General features: G+C 43.7%; 2 protein-coding genes across 2 annotated transcripts; one reads left to right on the forward strand and one right to left on the reverse strand.

Moving 5' to 3' along the window:
• The first annotated feature begins 1,539 nt into the window (after window positions 1-1,539).
• On the forward strand, window positions 1,540-5,702 carry GTF2A2 (general transcription factor IIA subunit 2). Its single transcript, XM_062501725.1, has 4 exons — window positions 1,540-1,673; window positions 2,142-2,246; window positions 3,566-3,692; window positions 5,338-5,702. Exons 1-4 carry the CDS (start codon window positions 1,602-1,604, stop codon window positions 5,361-5,363), a joined length of 330 nt encoding a protein of 109 aa, XP_062357709.1. The 5' UTR covers window positions 1,540-1,601; the 3' UTR covers window positions 5,364-5,702.
• A 5,749-nt stretch (window positions 5,703-11,451) lies between these two features.
• Window positions 11,452-12,732, reverse strand: GCNT3 (glucosaminyl (N-acetyl) transferase 3, mucin type). The gene has a single exon (XM_062501432.1). It carries the CDS (start codon window positions 12,730-12,732, stop codon window positions 11,452-11,454), a length of 1,281 nt encoding a protein of 426 aa, XP_062357416.1.
• Window positions 12,733-13,056: the final 324 nt, after the last annotated feature.

Below are 13,056 nucleotides of genomic sequence, written 5' to 3' on the forward strand. Positions count from 1 at the left end.
TCAGAGTAGCACTCTGAAATATAAGGAATATTTAAATATTCGTATTTAAATATTCGTAATTAAATATTCGTAAGACATAGCTTACAGGTTTCCTAGCTTCAAAATTCTGAGTTGAACTACATTGTTTCTTTTATCACATCTCATTACCCATATTAAACTAACAGGAAGAAAAGGGCATTTGTGAAGAGGGTGTAGTCATTTTAGTTCTTCATCATTCCCTTCAAGCATGACTGAGATCAGTGAAATCAAAGCCATTCTTTGCTCAACTAGATTTTTTTTTTCAGTTTGCAATTTGAACTGCCGAGATGACTCTGACTTACATGACTTTTTTTTTTCAGTGTTGAAAATTATCTGAAAAGAAACTATCAGAGTGTTTTGCAAAACATGGTAAGATAAGTCCTTATCTTACGGCTAAGTTAATGCTGGTAACATGGAATTCCAGGTTAATAATTGCAAATAAATATTCATGGAGGACAGATGCTTAGTTTACCAATGGCTCTGCAGTTCTGCAATGTTTCTTAATAATCTAATCAAACCTTTTTATTAACAGGAAAGACCTGAGCAGTAAGGTGTTCTAATGGTTGAATGGTAGATTGAAGGCTTAAGATAGAATGATTACCCTGTCAATTAGTGTCTGTAAACTTTATTGCGTGTGATAATGGGAAACATGCAGCGTTTAACGAAATGAGGCTGCAGTAATCATGCAAAAGCACAGGTTGTGAGTCATGGGTAATAGAACTGGCTTAATTGGGCAAGTAACACTTCACAGATGTGACTATTTTCCTTTGTCCCTTTAATGGAAAATATGTAAGTAGAATAATTCTTTGTTTTTTAAATGAGCTTGTTTTGTGCGTTCAGGGGCGTCACGGGGTAATGCGATAAACACGTGCGTGTATGTGCTAGCGGTCATTACTTAGGAGGTATTTTTTAATGAGGACAAGCCGCCGCTGAATCCAATAAAGGCCTTTGTGCGAGGTGTGGGCGTGTGATTGCGGCGCGGTGCTGTGGCTGGGACCGGCCCCGCCGCCGTTCTGCTTCCGGCCGGGACGGGCTGCGCTTCCGGCCGGGGAGTCTGTGTTTCCGGCCGGGGAGTCTGTGTTTCCGGCCGGGGAGTCTGCGCTTCCGGCCGGGGAGGGGCTGCGCTTCCGGTCGGGGGAGTCTGCGCTTCCGGCCGGGAGGGGCTGCGCTTCCGGCCGCGCGCGGTGAGGGGCGATGGCGGCGCGGGGCCGGGGGAGGGCCGGGGTCGCTTCCGCGGAGGCGGCGGTAGGGCCGGAGCCGGGAGGGGCTTGGCGGGGCTGCGCAGTGCCCGGCTCCCGCCCCAATAGCTCCGGCCGGGGTGACTCCCGGAGCCGGGCCGCGCTGTCGGTTGAGCGGCCCTGGTACTGCGGCCCAGGGCGGTGCGGGAGCGCTCCGGAGTGTCGGATGGTGTTGTGGGGTGACCCCTTATACTGCCCCGTGCCCTGCTGTGCGTGTGCCCGACGAGCTCGGCTGTGGGGCGTAGAGGGTTTTATTGTTACCTTTGTTTGTTTTCAATGAGAGCGAGGACAACACAGGCGGGCAGCCGTGGATGACCAGGACGTGTCCAGCCCTCCCAGTAAACCATGGCGTATCAGCTGTATAGGAACACCACTCTGGGGAACAGCCTTCAGGAGAGTCTGGATGAGCTCATACAGGTTGGGGGCTTGGGGTCTGGGCGACTAGCTTAATAAAGACAGAAGTTTTTATCCAAACGCCTTTGTCATTCCTGTATCGGGGTATTTATGGCTAAGGTTTGGGAAACTTACTGATTGAAATCGTACCATTTACTTGTGATGTTTTTTTCTTTACATTCTGAGCAAAGGAAAGTGTTTTATGTAAGTGGCATAATCTCACGTAGCTCGGCAAATGAACAGCCACATTAAGCTGGAGTATTGTAGTCAAGTTGCTGTTCTGATTATTTCCAGTAAATATTTGTTATAAGAGATCTTTGTGTAGTACAGAATTGAAATACAAACATAGAAATAAATACAGGAACATAATTTTTTGTAGATTGTTCTAGAGATCTTCATTGAAGTGAACTTTGTTTTGTTGTTTTTAACTTATACTGTATGTTGAAGCTTACTTTGAAACAACTCAAAACTTTTTTTTTCCAACTACTTCAGTCACAGCAAATCACACCTCAGTTGGCTCTTCAGGTGCTACTTCAGTTTGATAAAGCTATAAATGCAGCGCTGGCACAGCGGGTCAGGAACAGAGTCAATTTTAGGGTAAGGAAATGATGTCTTAAAGTTTTACATGAGGTACAGCAACAAAATGTTGATGCAGAATGTCATTAAAAGCTGTGTGCTCTAAGCAAGGACTTAAGAGGGTTCATTTTGGCTCTGGTAATGACTGTTTGCATGTGTGTTCTGTATGCAGCTGTAAGGCTCGTTACCTTGTTCTGCCAGGGATCTTCTGAATGAATGCAAAAGTCAGATGATGAAAACAGGGAAGAGGGAAATGTTTTTTTGATGGATAACGTTTCCATCCTCAGTGTCTCGCAGATGAGGAGGGAGACATTTGCCTCTCACAGCTGTCCCTAGCAAAAGTGAGATGAAGGCAGATTTTCAGCCACATGAGTAATGTGAGGAGAGACTAGAGAGTTTTAGATCTACACTTCCACTGGATCATTTTGTAGTATTTTCTGTAGGTATCACAGAAAAGTAAGTTTGGGGATGTGTTCCCAGTCAGTCAACTTAACTGATGTTAGATAGCCAGCAAGTTGTTAAATTCAACTAGAATGTAATGTTAAGGAAAAAAAAAAAAACAACACCAAGCCTAGCTTCCTGTGAACTTTTGTCATAATACTTCTCTACACTCTGTGTAGAACACATTAATTATGTGGGTTCCTAAGAGACTAGATTCTTGAACAACATAGAGCTATTAAAAATAGCATAATTTCTCTACCACATTTAAATTGTTTTGTATATGTGGCATGATATAAAAAGCTAAGTTTAGCATCTGTTTAGTGGATACATTTTAAAAATGTTATTTGGAGCCTCAGTTCTAAATTCAAAAATGTCAGTTTAAAATATGTGAAAGTGAAGGTCAGAAGTTTTCCATATTGACATCCTCATAATACATCAAATAGGAGGGATACCCCTTTATTTCGCATATGTCAGTTTTGCATTATTTTTTATTTAAGCTACTACTTTATTTAAGCAATTGCAGAATTCACATCTTGCTATGACCACTGCTGTATGTGATTTTTCTTATGGCCCAATATTCTAAGAAATATTTTCTGCTACTGATCCTTTGTACACATTAGAAAAACTGTAAAATTTCTTTTTTTTTTTGCCTACCTGAGGAGCCTCCCCTTGGATATCCTGTAGCATCACTCCATGGTCTGGAGAATTTCTGCCACTGGAGGGCATTTAAACTCCAGTTTTCCCCAGAATTGCTTGCTTCCTAGTTTGTGTGCATTCAGGTCCACTGTTGGCTTTGTAGCTGATCTGTTCTAGAAGGGACATAGTTCAGTAGATACTCATCATATTTTCTGTTGCTTTTGAGATGCGGCCTATAGAAAATATCTCTTGTCTTTTTACAGGGGTCTCTGAACACATACAGATTCTGTGACAATGTGTGGACATTTGTACTGAATGATGTGGAATTTAGGGAGGTCACCGAACTTGTGAAAGTGGATAAAGTGAAAATTGTAGCATGTGATGGAAAAAGTAAGTATGAAATATGTTATAAATAGGCTGAGACACAAGACTTGATTGTTTTTAGAAAGCTTTGATCAAATGTCTTACTAAAGCTCGATTGACTATATGACTTAGACAGAAGTAGGGCTCTGCATTCACTTTTGCATCTGATGAGAGATTAAACAAAAGCCAGCTAAATACTTCTCATGAGCACTGAGGTAAATGTGTTAGGGACTGCTGTGTGCCTGTTGTTGGGCATAGAATACTAGAGCAATTAGAATATCAGAAGTATTTTTTTTTTGTGGTGAGTTTTCTAGAACTAACCTATTTGTTAGGATGGCACCATGTTTTACTGAATCTGAAGAGTACTTCAGCTGTCTGAGCAAGGAATTGTCTGGGAAAAGTGTCTAAGCAGTCATTCTCTGGATTTGATAGCTGGGGGCACAAACCCATGGAAAGCTTTCACATGCATTTCCAAGTCATAAGGTTTACTTGTTGCCTACCAGACCCTCTGTGTACACTACTTGTGGGTGTCTGCAATCCATATCTGCTTAACTGGATTACTTTTTTCCATGCCCCTTGAGTTTCTTTACAGGAAGAAGTAATGCAGTGACTTTTGTGGCAAGCTGCTTTATAACTTTTAAAGCTATCAGTGTGGTGGACAGCCACAGCTAGAGCTGTGTGAAATGGTGCCCTTTGTTTCAACCTTAGAGTGATGCCAAAAGCAGGAACTGAGCATGAAAAGGCTTTATTTAAATACACCATAGACTCCTGAAACAGGTTCTTCATGGCTTCCTGACCCTGGCAAGCTGAAAATAGTCACCTCAAGTTGTAGTTCTAAAGAGTTGACAGAATTTATTGTTTTCTCAACTTCTGGTATTAGCCAAGCATATAATCTTACTGCTTGGTTTCTATGTGCTTATTATATGTATTGGAGGAAACCTGACTTTCCAAGTATTAATCATTCTCATTCTTGAAAAATTGTGCAGATAAGATTTAAACAACTGGCTGACTTGAAGTTGCTATTACCATTACAACCTTGTTTTTTTTTTTTTTCCCATGAGAAGCTGGCTTATTGAAGGAACAGTACTAAACGCTGGCTGGTTCTTCTCCATATTTGAGTTACATACTTTTTCCACAGCTCTAAAAAACAAGAAAGCAGTAATGGTAGTGTATCAAAAACTGCACTGGTGTTAATTGGTGATTCTGACAAAAGGTCAGAACAGAGAACTGGTCTCAGTTGCTTTATGACGACCATACTCATTCTTGCATCTGTTTCAAAAGGTATAAGCTATAGCCCATACTCTATCAGACTTTTGCTGCTGGATGTACAAAAACCTTTCTCCTAAGTAGATGATAGCCAGATAGATGTGCTTGTGGCTGACCACGGTAAAGAGTTGTGTATCATTAAATGTTAGAGCAAAGCTTTTAGTATTTTTAGTGCATTTATGTGCACAGCTCTAGTGTTTTGTGCTGGCTCTTCTCATTATTGCCAAGTGAAGTGAAACAGCACAAGCAGTTCATGCCTGGCATTGAAAGCAGTAGAGGGAATTGAGTAGGTACAGAACATGTTCTCAAATGCTTGGGGAATGCTTTAGAACTTGGGGAAGGTATGGTTGGTTCTCTGTTTCCAGTGGGGGTGTGTATTAGTCTCACTTTTTCTTTTCTTTCCTAGACACTGGTTCCAATACTGCAGAATGAATAGACCTGGGGTTTGTCTGCAATATTTTCTGTTAATATGCGGCACTTTCTGGAGAGAAGTATGGAAAGGGACTGATCATACTCAATTCTTGTGATGCACATGTGAGTTAATCCCTACTAGAAAGCATCACAGAATGACAGCGGAAGAAATACCTGTAGCATTTCTTCATTTCACCTTATAGGGCATGAATACAATGTTACTTTTTTTTTTTTTAATTACAAGAGATACTGTTGTCTTTTTTGGTTCAAAATTATTTCTGTAATAAACTTTTATTTAAAAAACTTGAAAGAGTGATCATTGGAAAACTTTGTTTAGAAACTAGCATTAACATATCATATTTTCCCAAAATTTTCTATGTGTGTTTAGAGAAATGTGAATGAAATAGTCTTTCAGTTACAGGGTTCTGAGTGTGGTTGCACTGTTAAGTCTTGCAAGAAATGGCTGTTACAGAACAATGGAGCAGGACATCAGCAAAAGCTTAGCAGTTCTTGCTGGGCAGCATGTTTATGTGATTGTGACTGATTCTTTCTGGCTATAAATAGCTTTGCTACGTGCCCTTTGCTGCACACTGCAGATTGGTAAGTGACCATTTTTTGAAACCAAAAGAACAGACAAGTTGCTTTTATTTTAATTGCACAATAAGTGTCTTTTTATCTTGAGGGATGCAAGTGTGCATCTGTACCATGTTTTTTTCTTGTTCTACATCAGACTCAGTCTTCTAGGTTTAAACGTTTTTTATTCTCTGATAATTATGTGGTCAACTGAATTTCAAACCATGTAAGTATAAAAAATTGCTCTTCCTACCTCCAGCTACTTGTAATCTCTTCCTGTCTCTGGAGAGACTTCTCCATTTTGAGTTCTCTGTAGCCTTTTTACTCTACTAATGCAAATAATTATTATAATTAATAATGTTTCAATTAAGTGTGCATTAGAGTAATAGAATGGCCAGGGTTGGAAAGGACCTTAAGGATGATCTCATTCCAGCCCCTTGCCATGGACAGGGACACTTTGCACTATCTCAGGTTGCTCCAAGCCCCATCCAACCTGGCCTGGAGCACTTCCAGGGATGGGGCAGCCACAGCTTCTCTGCGCTGTGTCTCATCACCCTCACAGGGAAGAATTTCTTCCTGCTATCTGAACCTACCCTCTCTTAGTTTGAAGTCATTCCCACTTCTCCTGTTGCTCCAGGCTTTAACCATATTTCTGGGATGGTGTTTGTCCAAGTCCTGGATCTGTCTCTTCTATGGAGGTTGATTCAGTTCACTGAAAGAGCAGGGAACAAAGGGAAGTTAATGCGGTCTGGTGTTCTTTCTGTTTTTTTGTTGCTTTGCTCTCCATAACTTTCTTGCCACTTGCTTTTTTTGTGTTTGAATTTCAGCTAGTCCTGCCCAGTTCATGTGATTAATGTACTTTGTGGTCTTGGAAGATTGAATTTACAACTAAAAGCATCAACTGCACTTCTGCTATACTAAGCTATTAATATCTAGTGGAAAATGCATCATTTAATTTCTTAGAGCATCAGTACTCTTGCTGCTGCCTGTTTGGTTCTTCTTTGCCTGTAGTGTTCCAGAATTTTTCATTTATTTGTTTATTTCATTGTTGATTTTCTTTAGAAAGATCACAATTGCTTCCAATTCTCAGCAGCAGAGAGAAAGTAAAATACACTTTTGCACCTTGACATTGAACTGTAATGGATGTTTCTATTTAGAAAGTAAATTAACTTAAAGAAAGCGAAAGGAAAAAATAAACACAAGTGCAGAACTGGTTGCGGATGACTGCCTCTTTAAACATGGTTTCCAAGAAAAAGGATTTTGTTAATTCCATAGGTGTGCAAACCAGGATGTTGCCTGATGTAAGCTGTTTGCTCAGTCAGAGATGTCAATACCTGACTTCAAATGTTGTTGGAGAGGCACAAATTCAAGTGCAGAGCAGTAAGAATTTATGATGAATTTCCAGAAGACAAGTTTAATCAGGATCATTATGTACCTTTGCATGATGACTAGGCACAATGAGGTAGAGTTACTCAAAGCACAGATACTTGTGTTTAGGGGTCTTGGCAGTTTAGGAGTTAAGATTTCAGTCAAGGTCCTGTTGACCTGGGTTTGCTTTTATGTAGTCTAAAATTTTGGGGTGGGGAGGAAAGTAGGAGTGTATTACAAAGCACTTTATTGAGACTGTAGTGGGAGACATGAACTTTTTTCTTCACTGTAACCTAAAGGGTGGTCTTTGTTAAGATTAGCCATTATGGACTAGGAGATAGTAATTTAATTATAAAAACCCAGATATATCAATACTTTGGTTTGCATCTTGTGCTAGAAGAACCTGCATACTTCAAGGAAGTGGAAAATTGTTCACTGAGAGTCTAGTTAACATTTTATGGTCACTGCTGTTGCAGTCAGAAGAAAAAGAACACCCTAACCCTGCTCCCTGAATCAATTTTACTGATGATTGCAAATACTTAACTGGTATTGTGTTCTTTTCCTCCAAATTCATTTTCATTGACTAATTTCTTTATTATAGGGCATCTCAGGGATGTTCACATAAAGTATCAAATGTGAAGCAAGAAGGAAATACACCCTCCTAACTAAAGCTAAAAAGAGCTGTTATGGACCTGTTGTGTAAGTATGTAGTAAGCCACGTTGTTCTTTTAAAAATAAAGTGAAAACCACTTGGAAATAAAATAATATTTAAGGCCACATTTAAACCAGAAAAATAAATCTGTTACTAAATTTCAGAATTATAGTTTCATCTTCCTCCCATGCACTTCTTGAAAGGTAAATTTGCAGCATATTTCCCCCTTAAACAACTGGTGGCTTATTTAGAATTCAGGTTGTTAGTTAATGATTGTACTCAGAAGTGTCAGAATTAGTTTTTTTACTACACAAAGTTAATATTTTTGATATTATTTCCAATTGGACAGTCCATGATTTTACTAATGAATTGCATATGAAGTTTAACCTATTTTTGGAGGTGGTCCTGTTATCTGATGTGATTCTGCTACTTTGGGCTAGAGCTGGTCCTACTCTATTCAAAAGTTAATTCTTTTTTTCAGTTCTGCAACTAGCTAACAAATTATGTGACTTCTCTGTGCTTTGTTGCCAACTTTCTAAGACAGCAGCTGTCTGATTTCTAAGATCCTTTGAGATCTCTGAAAGGCAAAGTTCTGTATTAAGAGTTGAGTGGTGATTTTTGCTGCCATTTCTAAGGGCAGAGGCATATCACTGCTTTGATGAATGACTGCACTCATAAATGTGACATTTCTGATGTCTTTGAAGGAGGATATGCTGAGAATATTCCTTTGTAAGAATCTTTTTGTCTTAGTTCACCTTAAGCATTTGGGAGTAGGCTTATTCTTTCAGAAGAAATGAAGAAGTGATTTGAGATAAATTTGCGCAAGATAGCCTTTGTTTTTGCAACCAAATCGTTTAAGAGGAATTGTGGGTTAGTAACACCATCAGAAACAGGAAATTTCCTTTGGATCAAGAAAATTGGCTATCGAGCTTTACAAGTTGTTTACCTCTGCAAGTAGTAGCAGCAGAAGGGTCATTTTTACCCAAAGCAGTGATCTCTCTGAACAGGAGGGCTGCCTAGGCTGTGCTGTTAGATAACTGCTGTCCCTCCTACTGAGTCACCAAGATGCTTTTCTGGTATGCTGACTTCACTTGATGCCTTCATATTCTATGGGCAAGCTCTTTCAAATCTGGATAAATGCTCAGAATCTCTGTCTTCAGGTCAAACCAGGAAGGGCAAAGATTGCAGTGAGTAACATGGAAAGAAAAAATATTTTGACTTTGCTAAAAGGCTTACCACGGGACAGATTGGAAATGGCACTTTCCACCCCCAATCTAAGTCTTTGTCTCTCCGTCTGTAACATTATTGTGTCTGACAATAATAGATGAAACATTGTTACTGCAGTGTGTACAAGCAATACTTCATGTTTCTGAGAGAAGAAACAGCTGAAAAAGTTAAACATATTTACCAAGTAAAAGGGATAAAAATCGCTGTTGACAAGTCTGTAAGTGACTTGTAAGTATGTATTTTTCTCTACAGGTGTATTTGCAAAATTATAGAGCGGTCCTTCATTCAATAATCTTTCACTGTTTCATGCTGGGATTCCTTCTAGCCTGCCCAAACACCTTTGTTCTTTGAGAAATAAATTATTTCGTTTTTACAGACATTGATTTCATGGATGGATTTGATTTTGATGCAATTTCTTAGAACTGTTAAGTATGGGGATTTTTTTGTCTCCATGAATAAGCACATTTTTCCTCTGTTTTCCAAGGGAAAAAGACAGTACTTTGCTGCAGTTAGAAACACCGTGACCCTTTTCTGCCTGTTTCAGTCCAGAAACTTCAGCGTATCCCAGCCCTCTAGTGAACCTCTTGGCACTAGTTTGCCATTTTGAACTAATATGTTTTAATTTAAAGTAAGTGAAAGACTTCTAACAAGCAAAGCCAGGTTAGGCAGCAGTGGTTTGATGCAGTCTGCTGTGGTGGGACACTTGAGCTCTTACCCTGAATCATCAGAGAAGTTTTGTTTGTTCTGAAAGAATGTACTAGACATGGAGATCTGTTTAATGCTGAATTTGCTGCTGAAACCATTTTAAAAAGTTGTATGCTACCAGGTTAGCATAAAGCTTTAATCTGTTTAGCAAATGTCTCCTTACCTAAGCTGGAAACAGCTCCCTCCAGGATCAGTAATCCTATTTATTTTCTCTTTTTGCATAAACAAATTCCCAATGATACATTAGGTATTTATGTTTGAGAGCTTTTCTTGACAGTACTTGGAGTTGACTGTGAAATCACCATGGCATTTTGAAAATCACTACTTTACAACCAAGTTAACTTTAAAATGTCTAACAAAATTGGAACAACTCACCTTTTCAAGTAATTTACTTCATCTTCTCATCCTATTTAAATCGATGTTTTAAAGATCCGTGGGACTGCAGTCATAACTTCATCTAAACTTAGCCTGGTGTTACAGAATTGCTTCAGATGTTCTTTGTATAATGCTAATTCTGTACTGTAGACCTTAAATTTGTAAAGGTGAGTGTTTACTTACAAGAAAGTTACTTGAATAGGTTTTTTTACATAAAGACAATGGTATTAATCCCTCAGCATTACAGGTAGTGCAAAGCTGTTGGATCCATGGAAAGTGGCTAGCTTTTAATATGAGAAGGTGAGAAAAACACGTGGGTGAAAGACAGAAGTTTGTAAATATTCCTTTCAGCTTCTAGAAACTTAATCACACAACACATTGTTTTTTTGGGTTGCTCATTGTCCATTGCTGGATATGGTGATTACAATATTGGAGTATCACCGAAATATTTGGGGGGGCAGGGTGATGGGAAGAGAGATGTGGATCTAGAAAATACAGGTTTGCACACCACTGTGTGTATCCCTTTGCCTGCGTTTCAGACGGAGAAGTGGGTGCACAAAGGGTTAACTGGTTTAATGCTTTCTCCAGGAACGCAAAGCATTCTCCGCAGAGCACATAGAACACCGAAGCGCTATGTATTTTAGCATCTTGGATTTTATTGAAGGTTTTTAACGATTAACGGCTTTTGCTAGAGTCGAAGTTTAAGGTGAGGCAGTCGCAGCTGTCAGTTGTTCAGCTGAGCATCGCTGCGGGTGCCGTGAACGGGCGGACGGCTGCCAGCTACTCTGTGGAAAAGCAAATTAATCACGGTTTCAGCTCTGCCCCGAGCCTGAGCTGGAGGCACCGTGACCCGAGCCTGCCCTGGGGTCCCCTTTGCCGGCTGTCTCAGGAAGGGGCTGTGAAATTCCCCTCCCGCTTCCTGCAGCCGGTCTGAGGGAGGGAGCGCCGGGGGCAGGACAGAGGCCGAGCCTCCCGTCCTTCCACACCGGGCCTTCCCTCCGCTGGGCCGCCCCGTCCGTCTGTCCGTCTGTCCAACCCTCGGCGGGGCTGCGGCCCCGCGCTCGCCCATGGGGCTTTTCCTCGGGGCCGCGCCGAGGCGTGGGCCCCTCAGGGGCCCCGGGCGTCCTCTCTCGCCGCCCTGCAGGCGCTGTCGGCTGGACTCGCCCACGGAAGGCAGCGGGTGCAGGCCGCGATCTCCGCGGCTCCCCCTCAGAGCCCCCGGCCGTACAGGGCCTTGTGGCGCAGGTACTCCTCGAGACACTGGACGGCGGCATCGTCCACCTCGGGGTCGAACTTGTTGGCCAAGAGATGGTGCTGCTGCAGCATCCAGGGCAGGTCGCCCACCCCGTAGATGCAGACGGTGCGCTGGTGGCGGCCGGTGCAGGGCGGGTAGGGCGCGCCCTTGCTGATGTCCCCCTCCAGGAACTGCCACTTGACCAGGCGGGGAAGGGCGTTCATGTCCGACAGCTGGAACTTGTCGCTCTGGGGCGCGCCTCCCGGCACGCCCGGCATCCGGTTCAGGGTGGCCCAGACGTGCTCATCAGGGCTATAGCTGTCCTTGGACCACTCGAGGAACTTTTGTGCCGTGGGGTTCTTGAAAACATACTGCACGAAGTCCCGTGTGACTGCGTTGTACGCGCTGCCCGTGAACATGGGGTAGCTGTGGGGTGGCGGCTGTTTCCTCTGGTCAGTGCGAGAGATGCTCTTCCCCACCTCGTAGTGGTAGTGCCAGCGGTACTGCTTGGCGGCCGAGGGCCTCTCCGACTCCACGTTGTTGTGGCCCTGCAGCAGCTGCAGCGCCCGGACTATCTCGGCGTTGGTCTTGATGGGGAAGTCGGTGCCGCAGGTGTTGATGAGGTAGCGCCATGGCACCGGGCTCCGCAGCAGGTCTTGCATGCAGTTCAGGTCGGCCTGCAGCCGGGACCAGGCGGCATAGACCACGCTTTCCAGGCGGCTGGCCACGAAGACGTTGGGGAAGCAGGCAGCAATGGCCCGCACGGCCTCCTGGAAGGCGGCCGGGGATTTGCTGTCCATGTGGACACAGTAGACGTTCTGGGGGGCGTAGACGGACCGCAGGAGCCGCTCAAACATGTCGATTTTGTGGTGGATGACCATGGAGTAAGCTATGGGGAACTCCTCCTCCTCCTGGCTGAGCGGGAACTCGATGTAGCGCCGGGTCTCCTTGAAGGCTCTACAGTCCCTCGTAATGTTCAGGTAGTCGCCGGGCGTCGGTGAAGCCTTTCTGTTCGCCGTTTCCAGGTTGCTGAGCTGCGCCTCCTGGATGGCCGTCTGGTCCCCGCGGACGACCCCCGAGCAGTTGATGCTGCGGCTGGGGGAGAGCTCCAGCGCCCGGTAGAGGCGGGAGCGGTCGGCGGGGTCGGGGCGGGCGGTGCCGCGCAGCGCCAGGGCGGCGGCGAGCAGCGCCAGGGGCCCGAGCAGCAGGATCAGCCAGCGCCGCCGCGCCGCCGGGGCCCGCTCCCACCGCTGCATCCCCGCCGTGGCTCTGCCCTCCCTCGCCTCCTGGCTGCTCTGGCCTGAGGGAGCCCGAGCCGCTGCCGCGCGGAGCAGCCCGCCAGCGGGGCACCTTCTGCCCCTGGGAGGTGGGGAAGCGGTGCCTGGGCGATCCCGGCGCGACCTCAGGTGAACAGCAGTCTCCTCCCTCCCCGTGGCGTGGCTCTCTTTGGTTTTATCAACACGGGGTGGTTCTATATCTTCTGTGTCTTTTTAAAAGATGATATTTCATCTTACCCCTGTCCAGCATGTAACGCAAGGAAAATTCCTTTAGAATTCAACCCTACGTAATGCACTTTTTGG

Source organism: Cinclus cinclus, chromosome 13 (genome assembly GCF_963662255.1).
Source record: "Cinclus cinclus chromosome 13, bCinCin1.1, whole genome shotgun sequence".
NCBI classification, from domain to species: domain Eukaryota; kingdom Metazoa; phylum Chordata; class Aves; order Passeriformes; family Cinclidae; genus Cinclus; species Cinclus cinclus.